At 44.2% G+C, this 21,101-nt stretch overlaps 1 protein-coding gene across 1 annotated transcript in view; it reads left to right on the forward strand.

Moving 5' to 3' along the window:
• LOC309564453 (uncharacterized protein) overlaps window positions 1–21,101 on the forward strand; it is a 95,787-nt gene that overhangs the window by 34,045 nt on the left and 40,641 nt on the right. The window contains exons 3-5 of the mRNA XM_082269083.1: window positions 119–188; window positions 3,945–6,272; window positions 13,244–14,962. Of these exons, the coding sequence (XP_082125209.1) occupies window positions 119–188; window positions 3,945–6,272; window positions 13,244–14,962 (4,117 nt within the window). The remainder of the gene's footprint in view (window positions 1–118; window positions 189–3,944; window positions 6,273–13,243; window positions 14,963–21,101) is intronic.

The raw sequence follows: 21,101 nt of genomic DNA on the forward strand, positions 1-21,101 counted from the left end.
TTGATAAAAGTCTTTGTATGATGAAGTTCTTCTCTTTTCCTTTATGCCTTTATCTAACACTACAAGTAAGGCCCATCTTGCAGGTTTGAGTTGGGGTCTTAATCTTGTGTCTTCGTAGTTTGGTTTTACCGGCCCGGCTTGAACTTGTTGAAACAGTCAACTCCCCCCCTACTCATACATCTCACAACGTCTGTAGTAGACGCCAATGATAAGTCCAACAGGTCATAGACCCATCTATCATTCCTCCCGTAATTCCTCCTCCACACCATCACCATCTACAACCACAAGATCATCTTTCTTCCTCACTTTAACATCACATCTTACATAGAGAAACCTCCCTTCATCTTTTCTATGTCCCGTGTCCCTCTAAACAAAAGGATCAGCACGAATACAAACAGCCCAGTCTTGTGAGGAGTCGAGCCGTGTTTCTGCAACACCAACTACATTCTTGTTTCTATCTATCATTTCACTTGTAATTCCTTCTTCGTACCATCACAACCTCCAACCACAAGATCATCTTTATTCCTCACTTTCACATCACATCTAAAATAGAGAAACCCCCTTCCATCTTTTCTGTGTCCCGTGTCGCTATAAACAAGAGGATCAGCAAGAATACAAACAGCCCAGTCTTGTAATGAGTCAAGCCATGTTTCTACAACACAAAATACATTCTTTTTCCCATCTATCATTTCACCCATAATTTCTCCTCCGCACCGTCTCCAACCACAAGATCATCTTTCTTCCTCACTTTCAGATCACATCAAACATAGATAGCCCCCCCCCCTCCATCTTTTCTATGTCCCGTGTCCCTCTAAACAAGAGGCTCAGCATGAATACAAACATTCAGGTGCGGCGACCGCCATGTGTTGTAAGGGAAACTGGCAGTGGACCCTTGCGGCTTCACGGTTGGTTGCCTGCTGCGCATTGAGAATGGCTCAGCAGTGGGGGAAGGAGTAGGGGTGCCGAACTTCTAAAGGGACCTCGCCGCTGCGAGGTCTCCCGGAAGTAAGGATGGTTAACTGTCAAAAACAGGCACCCGCTTCCCCCCGAAAGGTGCCAAATGTAGCAGCAGATGGGGGGAGGAAGCCAACATGCAGAGCTTCCCCTTTTGAGTGGAGCTCCGCTTGAAGTACTTTGCAGTTGCCACGTTCTTCCTACACACCTCTGACATTCCCTCAAGGCCGTGACAGGGGGTGGACAGGAGGGGCGGCTGCCCTGGGCACTGTGAAATCATGTCATGGTTCAGGGCCACCACAAGGAGATTGGGGGGGGGGGGAAGGGGGAGGGGGTGGCAGGAGCTAAGAATTTTTATAGTAGGGAATATTTGGGGAGGTGTGCTAGGAGTGGGGATTTGGGGGGGTTTTGTGTTGAGACCGGAGATGGGGGATTGGGGGTTTTCAAAGCAAATTTTTCCTAAGCAGTGCCAGACAATGGGAAATTAGAGATTATTTATGACCAAATCCATAATCAGTTTTGCTGCAAAACCAAAGGTGTCAATCTTCCCGAGTAATATATTTCTATCCCCCTTGGTGGGAGTGGAGATGACCCCCATCTATAAGGATATACAATACATACTAGGGATCCACCGATTATCGACAAGGCCGATATATTGAGGGCCGATATGCATTTTCTGTGATATATCGGAATCGGCCCCAGAAGTTACCGATATTGTCTTGACGTCATTGCGTATGTTGTGCCACGCGCCTCCGCGCACTGGGATAGCTTCTGCCTTCTTATGCCGCCTCACTCAGCCTCGCCTGGAGTCGGGGAGTCTCAAGACAGTGAGTGTACAGTGCACACAGTGTGTTTAACACAGCCGCCACATACATACACCCACCCACAGCTGTCCCGGTGCCAGCCAGCCACCCACAGGCCTGTACCAGCCAGTCAGCCACAGGCCCTGCCTGTACCAGCTAGCCAGCCACAGACCCTGGGCCTGTACCAGCCAGTCACTCACCACACAGCCAACCAGCCACCCACTACAGGGTGCCAGCAAACAAACATTAACATGTTCAGTAACAGATTTGTGTCGAAAATTGTGTTTATTTTGCAAAACTTTAAAATGTTCAAAATATCAGCCCATATCGGTCGATACCGATATGCAATGGCCAAAATATCGGTATCAGTATTGGCAACGAAAAACCGATGTCGGTCGATCCCTAATACACACGCAGCACAAGGCCGTGTCCACACTACGAGGTTTTTTTGGTGCTGCAGTTCTCTGATCTCCACAAGGTGGTGATCTCGCTACTACCCAGACAAGAAGTCTCTATGGAAGACAGGAAGTGATGTCAGGTATAAATAGGAAGTTCCGGGTCAGAGGTGAGCTGGAAGGAAGTAGAGAGGAGACATTGCTGGAAGTGCTAGCAGAGGAGGTAATAAGATATTATTTTCTATTTACACCCAGTAACCCCCCCCCCGTCATGTCCGTCCTCTTCCTCCATAGTCACTGTGATGTCTTTTCTCTCCAGCAGATGATGATACACACAGGATCAGATACATTTCCCTGCATACGGGGCTGAAACATTGTCTTCATTTTGGAGATGGGTCACCTTTCCACCTTAGCAGTCTCTTGTAACGAGAGATGAGATTCGGAATTTACTGACATTTGACTCCAGTTTTCAGGATTTGAATGTTGGTAGAATTTGTAGTCGATTAAGGTTTTCACTCACCCGTAATGCCTTCTGCATCCTTTGACCCTGGTCAGCAATCTCATAGCAGCTAAAAATGTGGAATGGGGGTGTGGAGAACCCCACCCCTGACAATAGGAGGGGATCTGAGATCAGCCAATAATGGGGGAGGAAGTAGGACACAATATAATAGGTTTGCAGGGGGCACAAACACAACAAATGCCAAAAAACCTAGACTACTATTTACCACTAACATCAACCCATACAGTATATTATCCCCATACATCCTCATACTAATATTGTACAACCAATACAGTCCAGATAATTCTTCATTATCTGTCTACAGAGAAACCTTCATAGATCACATGACCACATCAATGAGGATGGAGGACGACCGGAGTCACATGACTGAGAGGATACTAAACCTCACCCTGGAGATCATCTACCTGCTGACCGGAGAGGTGAGGAGGATTCTGGGAGGTCACATGACATCACTCCTATCTCTATTAATAAAACACAGACCTGACCGGAGAGGTGAGGAGGATTCTGGGAGGTCACATGACATCACTCTTATCTCTATTAATAAAACACAGACCTGACCGGAGAGGTGAGGAGGATTCTGGGATTATAACATGATGTTCTTATTGGTTCTCCAATACAGAGATTTCCTCTCCTGCAGTCAGGTGATCATATGACCATCACAGTGCCTCCATGGGACTCCCTAAAACCTGAGAGACACAACATGGAGAAGATTCTAGAAGTCACCAAGAAGATGAAGGAGCTGCTGACAGGAGAGGTGAGTGGTGCTGGGAATTCTGGGACATTATCCAGTAACAGACAAGGGATGTGTCTGGATGGTGACTGTATCATTGTGTGTGTCAGGTTCCTATAAGGTGTCAGGATGTCACTGTCTATTTCTCCATGGAGGAGTGGGAGTATTTAGAAGGACACAAGGATCTCTACAAGGACATCATGATGGAGAATCAGCCGCCCCTCCCATCACCGGGTAAGAGGAGACTTTATTGTAAAGGAGAGAGCAGTACGGAGGCTCCACCTAGATCCCCCATCATCTGATAAACACATAGAAACAATGTATTCAGTCAGTGTGTGTGTTTCCTACAGATGGATCCAGTAATGGGAACCCACCAGAGAGATGTCCCCGTCCTCTGTATTCCCGGGATTCCACACAGGAAGGTCACACCATCCCTCACCATCATCAGGTAGATGAGCTACCCAAATCTCTTTGAGGTATTTATTGACCTGAATAAATATATCAGAGGGCTTACAGTTAAAAGATTCTATGCCCTCAAAAAGAACCCGGACTCAGGATCTGCTATTCCGGTTAATCCGACCCAGAATAATGGTAGGGAAGAAGACGCACTAACCATCCTCGAGAGTCTTTTCGAAGAGGGGTGTTGTGACGATCTTCCAGTAGTTCCGGAACTTATTGGAACAGATAAAACCCTGATACACACCTCCTTTAGACCTAAGTCATCCTTTTTCCCTCATTGGGCAAAGGGCAATTTTATACCAACTTTTTATGAGGTAGTGCTGGAGGAAATCAAACAGGTTTGTCAGAACAAGAACGGGATGCCCAACAAGCATAAGTACCAAGTGAAGGGTCTCGGGATTGGTGAAAATATGATGGATACAATTAAGAGTCTAAAGAACAATGAGGAAATTATTATTAGGCAAGCTGACAAGGGAGGTGGCCTGGTCATACAGGATCGATCTGCATATCTGGCAGAGGCTTACAGACTTCTGAATGATCAAGGGACGTATGAGAAGCTAAAGAAGGACCCTCTAGCGGAGTATACAATATCATTAAAATCACTGCTAGATGGAGCTTTGGGTAATAAAGTGATCTCAAAGAATGAATATCACTTTCTATTAAAGCAACATCCTAAAACCCCGCACTTTTACCACATCCCCAAGGTCCATAAGGACCTCGAGAACCCCCCTGGCAGGCCGATAATAGCTGGCATCGATAGCCTAACTAGCAACTTAGGCTGTTACATAGATCATTTCCTGCAGGATTTGGTAGTGTCTCTTCCATCTTATGTGAGAGACTCAAGTCATATGTTGGATATTTTGACCCCGGTGAAATGGTCCCCTCAATATAAATGGCTATCTTTGGACGTGTCCTCATTGTACACGTCCATTGAACACGTCTATGGCTTAAAAGCTGTTGAACACTACCTGAGCCTCAGTAATTTGCATCCCCTACAAATTACGTTTTTGGTTGATTGTATCAACTATGTATTAAATCACAATTATTTCTCTTATGTAGGAGACTACTACAGGCAGATTAGAGGAACAGCAATGGGGGCTAGGTTTGCTCCCAGTTACGCAAACCTCTTTATGGGGTACTGGGAGGACCTATTCATTTGGAAGAACAATCCCTTTAGGGCAAATCTAGCCCTGTATGCCAGGTATATCGATGATATACTAATCATTTGGGATGGCACACAGGAGGATTTGGCAGGCTTTGTGCAACATTGTGCAAACAATCCCTTTGGGATCTCTTTCACTCAGGTAACGGATGACACCTGTTTAGTCTTTCTAGATCTAGAACTCTGTGCTGATTCTGATGGAAGCATTGTCTCTAAAACTCACTTCAAGCCGAGTGGGGGCAATGCTTACCTTCATGCAACCAGCTACCACCATCCCAGATGGATAAGAAATATCCCTTTTGGGCAGTTCTGTAGATTGCACAGGACCTGTACAAAAAGGTCGGATTACGAAGAACAAGGTGTTATCCTCAAAGAAAGATTTGTGGAGAAGGGCTACAAAGTTGAACACATAGAGGAGGCATACGCTAAATATTTGGCGATGTACGAGAGTGACATCCTTGTCGAAAATTCCCCTTCAACGCACAACCCCCAGTACACTAACCATTCTAAGAAAAAGCCCCCTAAGGCTGGGAGCACTGGGTCAGTCAGGTTCAGTACGGTCTACAGCAACAAAGCCTTCGATATCCAACGCGTGATTCAGCGCAATTGGAAGATTCTCAAACAGGATCCTGTTTTGGGGAGGATATTGCCACCAAGACCGGAAATAGTGTTCAGAAAACCAAAGGATCTGAGAAGCCAAATTGCTCCCAGCAGGGTCCGCAAATCCAAAGTCTCTCGAGGGTTACTAACATCCATCCCTTGGTTCTCAGCTTTTGACCAAAAGGGTAACTTTAGGTGTGGGGTCAAAAATTGTGGAGCCTGCTCCTTCATGTGGCATCGGAAGAAGGAAGTTGCTGGTACAGATGGGCGATGCCACGAGATCAAACAGTTTATTAATTGTGGCACCAGCTACCTTGTATATGCCCTAATTTGTCCATGTGGTCTATTATATATCGGACGCACTACACGACCCCTGAGGGTAAGATTCGGGGAGCATAAGTGCAGTATAATTAATAAAAAGACCAAGGAAGGACCGAGAGACCGTAACAACTACTCGGTACCTCGCCATTTCTGCCAGTTCCATGATGGAGACCCTACAGGGTTAAGGGTTTTTGGAGTCGAAGCCATCGGTAAAGATCAAGACGACGGGATGAGATTCCAGAAACTCTGCAAAAGAGAATCGTACTGGATATTTACCCTGGGATCTTTAGCACCAGGGGGCATAAATGAGGATCTAGAGATCCATGGGGTCCTATAAGACCAATGGGGCTCACCAACTGGTCAGCTCCCTAGATCCTCATGTATCCTTCACTTTTCAGGCCGGATGCGGGTGTCGTATGGTTCACATGCGCCATGATCACCGCACACTCGGTCTGTTCTATCTCTGCTTTTTCCTTTTTGATTTTGATAATAATTTTAAATTGCATGTATTTACATATTTACATGTATATATATGTATATATGTATATATGTGTATATGTGTGTGTATGTAGTTTCATTGCATATTTCTCAATGGTTCAAAATTCCGAAACAGCATCTAGGGACGTGGTTCCTGGGTTTTAGAACCACATCCTAAATTATGGTCCCATTCGGTTTGTAATGAGCCGTACAGTCATGGGGTTGCTATGAACCTGTGACTGTCAGTGAACGATGACATCAGTTCACCCAGTTTGGAGGATATGTCTTCTCTAAATAATCCACTTTTGGGCCAATCCCCCAAAAAAAGAAGGTGCATCTGTACACCTATATATGCTTTGGGGTATTAACCACTATTAACATCAATTTTAATTGTTTTCTCTATATTGTGACCACATAAAATATCTATTTAGATACATAGTGTAGCATGTTGACATACGTATGAGAGAGATATATATATATGTATTATTCTTGGTTCGGACTTACATTTTAAATTAGACGAGGGTCCCATTTAATCCATGTGGATATTGTACAGTTGCGATGTTGCGTGCATGCGTGTGTGCGTTTGTGCATTAGCCTGCAGGCTCCTTGTGGGCTATGTATGTGGTTGTGCATGGGCGCTCACACGCGTATGCAACAAGGCTGCACCAACATTAACAATAAAAGCAAACAGAATATGCACATGGATAAATACAAACACTGGTTCTTGATTCCATCAAACATATAGTGGCCCAAAATGATCCATGATTGCACATTTAGAAGGGTAGAGGCTTCCCAATTAGAGACATTAATAATATCGTGACCTGAATACTGGAATTAATAGAAGCGCTGATGTGTAATACAGTAGGATGGGATGCTGTGTATTGTGGGCGGTGTTGACGTCTGTCAGGCCAATGCTGTGATAGAGAGAGTTGCCCTGGAGACGGACCGCCCCGCTGTACACTGCCTCCCCCGGTACAGGAAGTGACGTCGGCGGAAGTGACGATGGGTGGAACGCATGACGCAATAACCCGGAAGTAGGGTAGCGGCGTGCGTTCCACGGAGCCGGTGATCGGTGTAAAATGACCGATCGGCTCCACGATCCAGTATTGCCTGTGCCCCACTTGTCTAATAAAGCAGGTTAGGGGCACAGTGTACACTATTAGCCTTCTACCCCTCCTCGATCCCTTCCAGTGTGGAGCCCCCCCCCCCCTAATAGGATGAAGCCATCAAAGGGAAAATATGGAGAGGGCAGACCATCATGGGGAAAATATGGAGAGGGCAGAATACCACAACTATGAATAGATGAGTCTACAGCCTGGACCAGGTACAATAGATGGTAAAGGTAATATATAAAAATTGTGGGGTAACTACCTAATAATAACACTTGTATAGGCTGCTCTCTACTGTCAGTCCAGGGAATGTCCGCAATGATTTTAAGTGCACCGAGAAAGCATTTTTATTTGTTTTTAACATTAGCTCATGGTGTTTCTTTATTTAGACTTTGTTGCACTGTTCTTATGCATATGTTTTTATTTCACGTATATAATATTACCATTTTAGCACTTGCATTTTATATTTATTTTTAATTTTATGATTGATGTTTGCCACTGCAAATTACCAATAATGTCACAAGAGAAGGTGGGTGGTGCTCTAGCCACACCCCCGGGGGAGGAGGCACTCCCACCTGGGGGCAGTGACTGGGTCGCCACCTCACTACATCATTATTTAAATCAAAGAGACAGTTATGACACAGTGACTCTGAGGAAGAGGCTGGTCCTCGAAACGCGTCAGTCATCTCATCATGGACGCTTATATGGACTAAACACGGACTTTTGAGCAATTCAGCTTGATATGCTATACCTTTATCTACGTCTGTGAGTAGCCATTTTTTATGTTATTCAAATAAAGCCTTTTATTGAGGATAATGCGCTAGGTCGGTGCGCCCTTTTTTTGTTCTTTTTTGCCTTTAGTATCGGTGGACTACCCCAGTCCGTAAGGGCAGCAAGACCTTAGCCATCTGAGAAGCCAGTTGTCAGTCCCGTGAAGTGTGTGGTCAAGGGGTCTGGATACCAAGCGCAGGAGAAGGGTGGCTACACCTTATTGTTTTTTGGAGATGAGGAACAATCACTGATAGTATCATTAGGATCTGTACATTATCTGCATTGTTACCATTGATGTCATTTTTATTATATATTCAGAGTGGAAACCTGAGAGATTCTAAAGTTGATGTTAAAGAAGAGATAAAAGAGGAGGATGATGAGGATGATTGGGTGGAGGAAGTACACAAAGATCTGTATCAGGACACCACGGTGGAGTCATTCAGCTACAAAAGCCCACCAGAGAGATGTCCCCGTCCTCTGTATTCCCGGGATTCCACACAGGAAGATCACACCATCCCTCACCATCATCAGGTAGGTGGAGTTGAGGGTCGGGAACATAAAGTGATTGAACACTCTGACATGTGGAGACGATGTGTGGACTCTACAAGATGATATTTTCTATGTGATCTCACATCATAAATACTTCTATGTTACAGATGTTATTTTCTGCCATTCTGTTGGTTTAGGGTGAAGATCTGATGAAGATGAAAGTTGAGGGTGAAGTAGAAGAGACGTATGTGAGGGATGATCAGCAATATACGGAGGAGGGTGGAATGACGAGGACATTCATAGAGGAGGACACTCCTACAGAGATCAGCACAGGTGACCCATAATATATTCTTCTCTTATCACTGCTCTGGTACTGCATGCTGATTGGTCTAGAGCAGGCTTATAACTCCTAACATAGCAGTCTTGTTGGGATGAAAAGTAAGGAGTAGTAATGAGAGAAGTGGCCTTCATTCGGCTCAGGCTGTACCAAGCCTGAAATTGGGGAACCCAGAACATAGCTCCCCAAACCCAATGACATATATGGAAGTGGCCTAGGTTCAGTTCAAGCTTTACCAGTAGAGTTGGACCGCACACCCACCCTGTTCGGTTTTCGGTTTACAACATGTAAAAAGTTAGCGAACTTCATTGAAGTCCATGGGACCCGAACTTGAAAAATCAAAAGTGTACAATTTGAAGGCTTATATGCAAGTTATTGGCCATACAAAGGGTATGGGGGGTCCAGGTACTGCCCCGGGGGATGTGTATCAATGCAAAAAATGTTTAAATTTTTTTTTTTTTTTTTTTTTTACAGGAGCAATTATTGTAATGTTACCTAAAATGAAAAATTCCTTTAAATATAGTACCCTTAGTCTGCCGGTAAAGTGGCACATCTGTACCATATATAGAACCTGCTGCAGCAAAACTGACATATACTGTATAAAGAAATAAAAATGACATTCAAAATGCTGGCAATACAAAAATGTTTAAAAAAAAAAAAAAAGCATGACCCCCCCCCCCCCCAATTAATACCAAGCCCTTTTGGTTCTGGTATGTATTGTAAGGGGAACCCCACGCCAAAATGTAACATAAAAACGGTGTAGGGTCCCCCCAAAATCCATAAAAGACCCTTATTGGAGTATGCAGCCTGGCAGGCCAGAAAAGGGGGGCGGGTGGAGCGACCGCCCCCATCCCTCCTGAAGTACACAAGGCCACATGCCCTCAACATGGGGGGCTACTTTGGGGTGGTCGACCCCCCCCCCCCCCCAAGCACCTTGTTCCCATGTTATTGGGAAAAAGGGCCCCTTCCCCACAACTCTGGCCAGTGGTTGTGGGGGGTCCATGGGCAGGGGGCTTATCGGAATCTGGAAGCCCCCTATAACAAGGGGGCCACCAGATCCCGGCCACCCCTATGTGAATAAGTATGGGATACATTATGCCCCTACTCATTCACCCAAAAAGTGTCAAATAATTTAATAAAAACACACACAGTTTCTGAAAATACATTTTTACAAATAAAACAATGTCCCCCGATGCACATCCATAAATAATCACCACACCCGCCGCCACCTTGGGACCCGAAAAAAGAAAAGACACTAATAAGGCTAACCGGCGACTACCTGATCCGCCCGTTTGACCGCGCTTATATAGGTAAGGGGCAGGGCCACCTGGCGACGTCACCAGTGTCAGACTGCCCACCAAATTATCACAGTCCCACTATAACCCCTTCCCAAACTTCCAAAGAGAAAAAGTGACCGCACTCAAAGATGAATGAACTTGAAGTGTTTATTCCCATTCATAAAAGACAACGGTGCATCGAACAGACATGGACACGGTTGACATGTTTCACGACTCTGTAGGTCGCTTACTCATAACTCATGAGGTTATGAGTAAGCGACCTACAGAGTCGTGAAACATGTCAACCGTGTCCATGTCTGTTCGATGCACCGTTGTCTTTTATGAATGGGAATAAACACTTCAAGTTCATTCATCTTTGAGTGCGGTCACTTTTTCTCTTTGGAAGTTTGATCTTTGGACGGCGGATCCGACCAGCACCTGGATATCTGTGCCTCACCTGAGCGGCTTTCCCTGTGTTGCTTGAATAACCCCTTCCCAGCCAGTGTCATTAGTTCAGTGACAGTGTATAGTATTGGCACTGATCCCTGTATTAGTGTCACTGGTGATGTAAGTGACAGCTACTCAGTTCCCACCCAGTGTCAGTTGGTGTCAGATTGCCCGCTGCACTATTACAGTCCCACTATAACCCCTTCCCAGCCAGTGTTATTAAATCAGTGACAGTGTATAGCAGCGGCACTGATCCCTGTATTAGTGTCATTGGTTATGTAAGTGGCAGTGTCAGTCAGTGTCAGATTGCCCCCCGCACTATCACAGTCCCACTGTAAGTCACTGATCACCGCTATTACTAGTATAAAAAAAATAAAATGAATAAAAATTCTGATATATATATATATATATATATATATATATATATATATATGTGTGTATATATATATATATATATCCCATCATTTGTACATACTATGACTTTCACACAAACCAATCAATACACACTTATTGGGGTTTTTTTCTTTTTTTTCACTAAAGACGTGGCAGAATACATTTTGACCACCTTCTTTTTTTTTTTTTTTTTTATTAATAATTATTTTTTATTTTATTATTATTATTATTATATATATTTTTTTATTATTGTTATTAATATAATTATTATTTTCTGTGTCAATCTTTTTATTAACCACTTCACGCAAAATCACGTACCTGTACGTCATTTTTTTTTTTTTTTTTTTGTTGAAGTGGTTGTAGCCGGATGATATATAGCTGCAGGCATCACCCCCCGGTACCGTTTTTTTAGAGCGGACGGTCGGCTTTCATGTGATAACAATCGATGCGGCTAATCAGCCGCTCAGCCATTATCACAAGGAGCGGGAGGGGACGTCCCCCCTCCCGCCGCCTTCCACCGCTCAGCCCCAGGCCTCCATTTTATTCCCTAGGGTCTTTGCTAAAAAAAAAAAAAAGATATATATATATAATGTATTTTTTTCTAGCAAAAAATATTTATTTTAATTTGTAAACAACAAGTGTCAGAAATAGGCCTGGCCTTGAAGTGGTTAAAGTTTTGAGTAACCCGACAAGACATTGTTGGGTAGCACAAAGTAGTACAAAATAAAATTGTCAACATAAACGGTGCATAATAATTAAAAAAAATAAAAATTTGGTGACAATAGTAGATAAAAGATGGTAAGGGTTTTGCTTAGAGGTGTAACAAACTGCGGTAATGTGATCGACCAAGTGTAACCTCTATAGTTGTGTCTCTATCCAGATATCAAAGGAAAAATCTCCTGAGGTAGTTTGTCATGAGCAAAACAATATCATCATTATTATTATTATTTATTATTATTTTTTGCTATTATTTTTACGATTATTATCATGATTATTTTATTACTATTATTTTATTTTTTACTATTTTTACGATTATTTTATTATATTTTATTACTATTATCATTTTATTTTTTACTATTATTTTTACGATTATTATTATTATTATTTTATTATATTTTATTACTATTATCATTTTATTTTTTACTATTATTTTTACGATTATTATCATTATTATTTTATTATATTTTATTACTATTATCATTTTATTTTTTACTATTATTTTTACGATTATTATCATGATTATTTTATTACTATTATTTTATTTTTTACTATTTTTACGATTATTTTATTATATTTTATTACTATTATCATTTTATTTTTTACTATTATTTTTACGATTATTATTATTATTATTTTATTATATTTTATTACTATTATCATTTTATTTTTTACTATTATTTTTACGATTATTATCATTATTATTTTATTATATTTTATTACTATTATCATTTTATTTTTTACTATTTTTACGATTATTATCATTATTATTTTATTTTTTATTATTTTATCGGATATGTTTTATGGAAGAAATGGGAAAATAATGTTTTGGTTTTTTTTTTTTTTTTTTTTTTTCAAAATATTGGGTCTTTTTTTCCGTTTTATATTACAAAAAATACTCCAGCAAGCTCCTCCGCTGTTGCATATCATCGGAATCCTGTGGTCACTCTTTCAATGGTAAAGGGTCCACAAGTCTGAACATTGACCCTCTTATCTATCAGATGTCACATGACCCAGTGCCTAGGCTTGTGGTGGTGTAAAGAGCATGGACCTCCCAGTCCCCATTGGTTCCTGCTCTTCTGACAAGGCTGTGTAAATGTAGAAGTGATCTGGGAGGAGGACCAAAGGCCCTTTGACTGAAGAGGGGAAAAGTCCCAGCTGGTTGGGACATCCACAGAGAACATCTGCTCACTCATATCTACCTGATCCAGATGGAATCTTGATGGAAGTGAACTAACCCTCTCAGATCTATTGATGATGTTTTTATATTTTTCCAGAACACGCCATGGAGAAACCCTCAAAGGATCGTCTCACTTTATCTCCAGGTTGTAGAATGGAAGATGAGGACATCACAGGAGATTGTGGAGGAGAAAAGACAATGAGCTCCACTATGGATGGTGGACTTCACAGTGTGGATAGACCATGGAATCCCTCTGACTCTGAGCAACCTCGTACTGTGAGGGATGGTTCGGGAATTCAGGGGGAGAAGACATTTTCCTGTCCTGAATGTGGGGGAAGTTTTAGCTCTGAATTAAGTCTTTCTCTACACCAGAGGTCCCACGCGGGTGAGAAACTTCATTCCTGTTCTGAGTGCGGGGAAAGTTTTTTTCATTTGGAAGAATTCATTAAACATCAAAAATCTCACACAGGGATGAAGCCGTATTCCTGTTCTGAGTGCGGGAAATGTTTTTCAGAAAGGAGAAGTCTTTCCAGACATCAGAAATTGCATATGGGAAATAACCTGTATTCCTGCTCTGTGTGCGGGAAAAGTTTTGCTGAGAAATACTTCCTTGTTCGTCATCAAAGAACTCACACAGGGGAGAAGCCGTATTCCTGTTCTGAATGCGGGAAAGGTTTTCCCACTAAATCAGATCTTTGCAGACATTACAGATCTCACACGGGGGAGAAGCCGTATTCCTGTCCTGAGTGCGAGAAAACATTTTCGCAGAAATCCTACCTAAGTAGACATCAGAGATTGCACGATGTTGAAAAGCCGTATTCCTGCCATGAGTGCGGGAAATGTTTTTCAGCTAAAGCCAATTTTATGAGGCATCAGATGGTTCACACGGGGGAGAGGCCGTATTCCTGTCCTGAGTGTGGGAAATGTTTTCCCTCTAAATCAGACCTTGTTGTACATCAAAGATCTCACACGGGGGAGAAGCCGTATTCCTGTTCTGAGTGCGGGAAAACATTTTCGCAGAAGACCAGTCTTAACACACATCAGAAACTGCACACTGGCGAAAAGCCGTATTCCTGCCACGAGTGTGGGAAATGTTTTTCAGCTAAGGCCAATTTTTTGAGACATCAGAAATATCACACAGCCGAGAAGCCGTATTTTTGTTCTGAGTGCGGCAAATGTTTTCTCCATAAATCAGCCCTGGCCAGACATTACAGCTCTCACACGGGGGAGAAGCCGTATTCTTGTTCTGAGTGCAGCAAATTTTTTTCCTGCAGAAGCCATCTATCTAGACATCAGAGATTGCACACTGGGGAAAAGCCGTATTCCTGCCATGAGTGCGGGAAATGTTTTTCAGAGAAGGACCATTTTCTGATACATCAGAGGTCTCACACGGGGGAGAAGCCGTATTCCTGCCCTGAGTGTGAGAAATGTTTTCCCAATAAATCAGAACTGTCCAGACATTACAGATCTCACACCGGGGAGAAGCCATATTCCTGTCCTGAGTGTGGAAAATTTTTCTCACAGAGGACCCATCTATCTACACATCAAAGACTACACACGGGTGAAAAGCCGTATTCCTGCCATGAGTGTGGGAAATGTTTTACAAATAGTTCCACTCTTTTGAGACATCAGAGATCTTGCATGGGGGAAAAGCCATATTCCTGCCCTGAGTGTGGGAAATGTTTTGCCCAGAAATCAGATCTTGGTAAACATCAAAGATCTCATACGGGTGAGAAGCCATATTCCTGTTCTGAGTGCGGGAAATGTTTTTCACAGAAGTCCTATCTTTACAGACACCAGAGAACCCATACAACCTTCGAGGTGAGTTAGTGTCATGAGTGCGGGAAATGTGTTCTATATGGATCATATTTTACCGTACATCAGAGATCTCACACTGGGAAAAAGCACACCTTGATATGCACCTCAGAAAACAAGTGGCTGAGCGTTCCTCTGATCTTTATCATGGAATGAAAACTTTATAAGGAAATTAGAGATCACTAAAGACTTCAAAGTTCCGTCTCGCTTTCTCTGCTAGTAGAGAGAAGGAGGGGGGTGTCACTGCTGGTTGGGCCCCTCTAGGAGAGAGAAGGAGGGGGTGTCATTGCTGATTGGGTTCCTCTAGGAGAGAGGAGGGGGTGTCACTGCTGGTTGGGTCCCTCTAGGAGAGAGAAGGAGGGGGTGTCACTGCTGGTTGGGTCCCTCTAGGAGAGAGAAGGAGGGGGTGTCACTGCTGGTTGGGTCCCTCTAGGAGAGAGAAGGAAGGGGTGTCACTGCTTTTTGTGTCCCTCTAGCAGTGTAGTCTGATCTCCCCTGATCTTCAGCAGAAGCCTCAAAGGAAGACAACATAGTGGGAGAGGAGCTAGATTTTGCTTGTAAGTGATGAGAATGGGAGATCAGACTACATGACAGAACTGACCACGTCACTGCAGTAGTTATCAGCTGGCAGGAGAATCTTAATTTGCTCGGGGAGAGCCATCTGATGGGAGAAAGTGGGAAATATGAAATTACCTGATGTGAAAATTTATATTTAAATGATAAAAATGCAAATACTGTATATCCACACACATTCTTTAATATGAAACAAGTGAAGATTAAATATTTCCATTCCTAAACTCATGCTATTCTTTGTAATATGGTTGATAAAAGTCTTTGTATGATGAAGTTCTTCTCTTTTCCTCTGTACCTTTATCTAACACTACAAATAAGGCCCATCTTGCAGGTTTGAGTTGGGGTCTTAATCTTGTGTCTTCGTAGTTTGGTTTTACCGGCTTGAACTTGTTGAAACAGTCAATTCCCCCCTACTCGTACATCTCACGACGTCTGCAGTAGACGCCAATGATAAGTCCAACAGGTCATAGACTCATTTATCATTCCACTCGTAATTTCTCCTCCACACCATCACTATCTCCAACCACAAGATCATCTTCCTCACTTTAACATCTCATCTAACATAGAGAAACCCCCTCCATCTTTTCTATGTCCCGTGTCCCTCTAAACAAAAGGATCGGCAAGAATAAAAACAGCCCAGTCTTGTGAGGAGTCGAGCCGTGTTTCTGCAACACCAACTACATTCTTGTTTCTATCTATTATTTCACTTGTAATTCCTCCTTCGTACCATCACCACCTCCAACCAAAAGATCATCTTTCTTCCTCACTTTCACATCACATCTAAAATAGAGAAACTCCCCTCCATCTTTTCTGTGTCCTGTGTCCCCCTAAACAAGAGGATCAGCATGAATACAAACAGCCCAGTCTTGTAAGGAGTCAAGCTGTGCTTCTGTAACACCAACTACATTCTTCTTCCCATATATCCTTCCACCCGTAATTCCTCCTCCACACCATCATAACCTCCAACCACAAGATCATCTTTCTTTCTCACTTTCACATTACATCTAACATAGAGAAACCCCCCTCCATCTTTTGTATGTCCCATGTCCCTCTAAACAAGAGGCTCAGCATGAATACAAACATTCAGGTGCGGCCGCCGCCATTCGTTGTAAAGGAAACTGGCAGTGAAGCCTTGCGGCATCACGGTTGGTTGCCTACTGTGCAGGTGCGGCCGCCGCCATTCGTTGTAAAGGAAACGGGCAGTGAAGCCTTGCGGCATCACGGTTGGTTGCCTACTGTGCATGCGCGAATCCTGCTACGCATTGAGAATGGCTCAGCAGCGGGGGAAGGAGGAGGGGTGCCCAACTTCTGAGGGACCTAGCCGCTGCGAGGTCTCCCGGAAGTAAGGATGGGTACCTGTCAAAAACAGGCACCCACTCCCCCCAAAAGGTGCCAAATGTAGCAGCGGAGGGGGAGGAAGCCAACATGCAGAGCTTCCCCTTTTGAGTGGAGCTCCACTTGAAGTACTTTGCAGTTGCCACATTCTTCCTACACACCTCTGACATTCCCTCAAGGCCGTGACAGGGGGTGGACAGGAGGGGCGGCTGCACTGCCCTGGGCACTGTGAAATCATGTCATGGTTCAGGGCCACCACAAGGAGATTGGGGGGAGGATTTGTGTTGGGAGGAGGCGGCAGAAGCTAAGAATTTTTATAATAGAGAAAAATTTGGGGAGGTGTGCTAGGAGTGGAGATTTGGGGGGGGGGGATTTGTGTTGAGACTGAAGATGGGGGATTGGGGGTTTGTGCTAGAAAAGGGGGGATTTGTGCTAAGAAGGGAAATTTTTTTGGAAAGGGGGATTCTTGCTAGTAGAGATGATTGGAGGGCATTTGTGCTAGGAGGGTTAATTTGGGGGGGGGATTTGTGCTAGGATGGGGGATTGGGGGAAGGAAATTTGTGCTGGGAGGTGGGATTTGGAGTAGAGAGGATTAGTACTCGGAGTGGAGATTTAAGGGGTAGAGAATTTGTGCTAGGGAGGGTACTTTTTTTTTTTTTTAGGGGGGGGAGGGGGAGATTGTGCTGGGAGCATATGTGCAATGAGAGGATTTTGAGCTAAGCATGCAGATTTGCGCTTTTTGGGGGGGGGGGGGGGGGGGGAGATTTTTGCTGACATATAATGCTCATACATCTTAGAGGGGGGCGCAATTTGGCATGTTGGCCCTGGGCTCTAGATGACCTTATCCTTTCACAATCACATTTAATGCTGCCCCCCCCCCCCCCCACAACCACCAGATACAGGACTCGTGTAGCTTGCCTCTAGTGATGAGCTTGAACCTCCCTTGGTTTGGATAAGCAGGGTTTGGTGGCTTCAAAGAAGTTCAGATGCTGAACCTGAACCCTATTGAATTCAATTATCATTGTCAGAGTCTGGTGCATCCCGTAGCCATCTGCCCCTAAAGGCCTCCAGAACAGGCAGGGATACCGTAACAAGATGGGAAAACAAACGGAAAATAGGTTTATCCGTACATTCCGATCTTAGTGCACTCTCTAGGCATACAGTAACTTGTGGAGCAGGCTGTGGGAACTGACTGTGGAAGGCATGAGAGAGTTGAAGGTAACAAAACTGATAGGATGCTGGGATAGTATAATTAGAGCAGAGTAGAGACAGAGATTGGGTGGTAACTACTTGTGAAATCGTCTTCATATTGAATTTAGTCCAGGCATGTGGTTCTGGTAACGTATAAAGTTGAGGTGAAGCAGGATTTAGCCATAAAGGGGTATCAGGGGAGACTGCAAACTTTGGGTAGCGCTCGCACTTTAGGCCGGCCCCCCAAGCTCGGAGGTTAGTAAGCATAGATGGCGTCAGTGAGTATGGAGACGTGGATACCTCTAAATAAGAGGAAGAGAGCCTCCAAGGATGTGACTGCAGCAGCCTATACCAATATGGAGGGTTTGGTAGGGTCTGGGTTCAACCACCAAACAGCTGTGACAAGCTTAGTGGCCAGAAAATATTTCTAACAATCTGGGAAAGCTAGGCCACCCTGGGAGGAAGGATGCATTAGTGTGGACAGTTTTCATCAGAGTTTGAGGTCCCCCGAGAAAGAAAGAGAAAAGGAGGTTTAGGTGTGTAGAGAAGAACTTAGGAATCCACTGTGGGGGATGTCTGAATAGGCAGGCGATTTTCAGAAGGGTTTTCATCTTTAATAGATTAGTGCATCCCAACGGTGATAATGGTAGGGACTCCCGGATAAGGGTAGGGACTCCCATGCCTTCAGCTCAACATCCTTCAGTACCGGCGTCAAATTTAGGGAAAGAAAGTCCAAGGCCTGAGGTGAGATTTCAACCCCAAAATAGCTAAAGCTTTAAACCCATTGTAATTGAAGGTTTGGAGGGGCTGTGATGCAGGTTGGGGATCAATAGGAAACAGCGGGGACTTATCCCAGTTAATCTTGAAACCCGTGACCGCAGAGAAGAAATTTAGGACCCAGAGGGCACCCTGAAGCGATATGTCAGCATCATTAAGAAACAGCAAGAGGTTGTCTGCGTACAGGGCTACCCTCTCCTCCAGCCAGCTTACACACAATCCTTTGATGTGCGGGGAAGATGAAAGGGCCTCTGCCACTGGCTTAATAGCAATGGCAAACAAGGCCGGAGGGAGTGGGAAACCCTGCTGGATGTGCATGCTCATGTTCATGCTAAATTATATTAGAGTGAGCACACGCATAGCTGAAACCTGATGTATTGAAGAACATTTTGTACTATGTGCACACACAGGTCCTCGGGGATAGCCATACATTTGATCCTCCTAGAATTGCCTCTTTACTCTGATCAATTAGAGAAACCCTTGTATTAATTGATAAAAATACGAGACCGCACCCATCTATCCTGCTGCACTACATCTAATCTGCTTAGATACTGGAGTTGCAGCACTCAGGATTATTCCGCCTCCTCACCGTTCCCAGAATCATTTCATTGCGGGCAGTCATAGCTGGAATCGCTCTCGTTACCTCAGCAGCACCTCCATGTATTGGTTCTTCTGCCCGATACTCTGGACTCTGGATACCTGATATGGCAATGCTCAGGGTCTGTGGTCTCTGTTGTATCCTCCCCCATAAACATCTCCCTCCTCCTATACCTGGCTAATCTTCCACCACTACATGCTGGGTACTTGGAACCAGTTCTACCCTTTTCTCTCTGCTGGGGTTCTTTGCATCTAATGCCTCGTACACACGCAACGATTATCGGCCGACTGAACGGCCGTCTTTTGTCCAGAGTGGTGTTTTGTTGGTTGGAATGTGCCTAGACTGCACACGAATTTTCTCGGCCAACAAAAATCTACTTCAGAAGTGATGTCATGTGCTGGTTTACTTTCCGTGTGTTTTTTCTTCTCTGAGCATGCCCAGTCTTGCTCATCAGATTTTTGTCTGCCGAAATCTGTACTGACTGATGGAAAATTGGCCGTTGTGTTGACGGCCAACAAAAATTTTATAGCCTGCACAGCAGATTTTATTCGGCCGAAAAGTCGGAGTCGGTTGTCTAAAGCATCATACTAACAAGCCGAAAATCGGCCGAACGGACGTTGGCCGAAAATTCCCGGCCAATAATCGATGCGTGTGTACGAGGCCTAAGTTCCAGAAGTGGGATGAAAGAGGATAATTCCTCGTCCTATCTGTACTAGGTATGGGGTCCTTCGTGGCAGCTTTGTTGCAGCTGAGGTGGATTTCTCGCTGTTGAGTACATCTGCTGAGGACAGCAAGGGGGTGGGGATCCATGTCTTCCATTCCACTACTGGATGGGGGCATCACAGGGCTTGCAAAGGTTTTCATCATAGGTAGATAAGGTTTTCAAAGCAAATTTTTCCTAAGCAGTGCCAGACAATGGGAAATTAGAGATTATTTATGACCAAATCCATTATCAGTTTTGCTGCAAAACCAAAGGTGTCAATCTTCCCGAGTAATATATTTCTATCCCCCTTGGTGGGAGTGGAGATGACCCCATCTATAAGGATATACAGTACATACTAGGGATCGACCGATTATCGGCAAGGCCGATATATTGAGGGCCGATGAGCACTTTCCGTGCTATATCGGAATCGGCTCCAGAAGTTACTGATATTGTCGTGAATGACGTCATTGCGTATGTTGTGCCTCTGCGCACTGGGACAGCTTCTGCCTTCTTATGCCGCCTCCCTCAGCCTTGTCTGAAGTCGGAGAGTCTTGGGACAGTGAGTGTATAGTGCACACAGTGTGTTTAATACAGTCGCCACATACATACACCCACCCACAGCTGCCCGGTGCCAGCCAGCCAGCCACCCACAGGCCTGTACCAGCCAGTCAGCCACAGGCCCTGCCTGTACCAGCTAGATAGCCACAGACCCTGGGCCTGTACCAGCCAGTCACTCACCACACAGGGTGCCAACCAGCCACGCGCTACAGGGTGCCAGCAAACAAACATTAACAAGTTCAGTAACAGATTTGTGTCGAAAATTGTGTATTTTTTGCAAAACTTTAAAATGTTCAAAATATCGGCCCATATCGGTCGATACTGATATGCAATGGCCAAAATATCGGTATCGGTATTGGCAACGAAAAACCGATGTTGGTCGATCCCTAATACACACACAGCACAAGGCC

The sequence above is a fragment of the Pelophylax lessonae genome (assembly GCF_965119305.1).
Source record: "Pelophylax lessonae genome assembly, chromosome: 9".
NCBI lineage: Eukaryota > Metazoa > Chordata > Amphibia > Anura > Ranidae > Pelophylax > Pelophylax lessonae.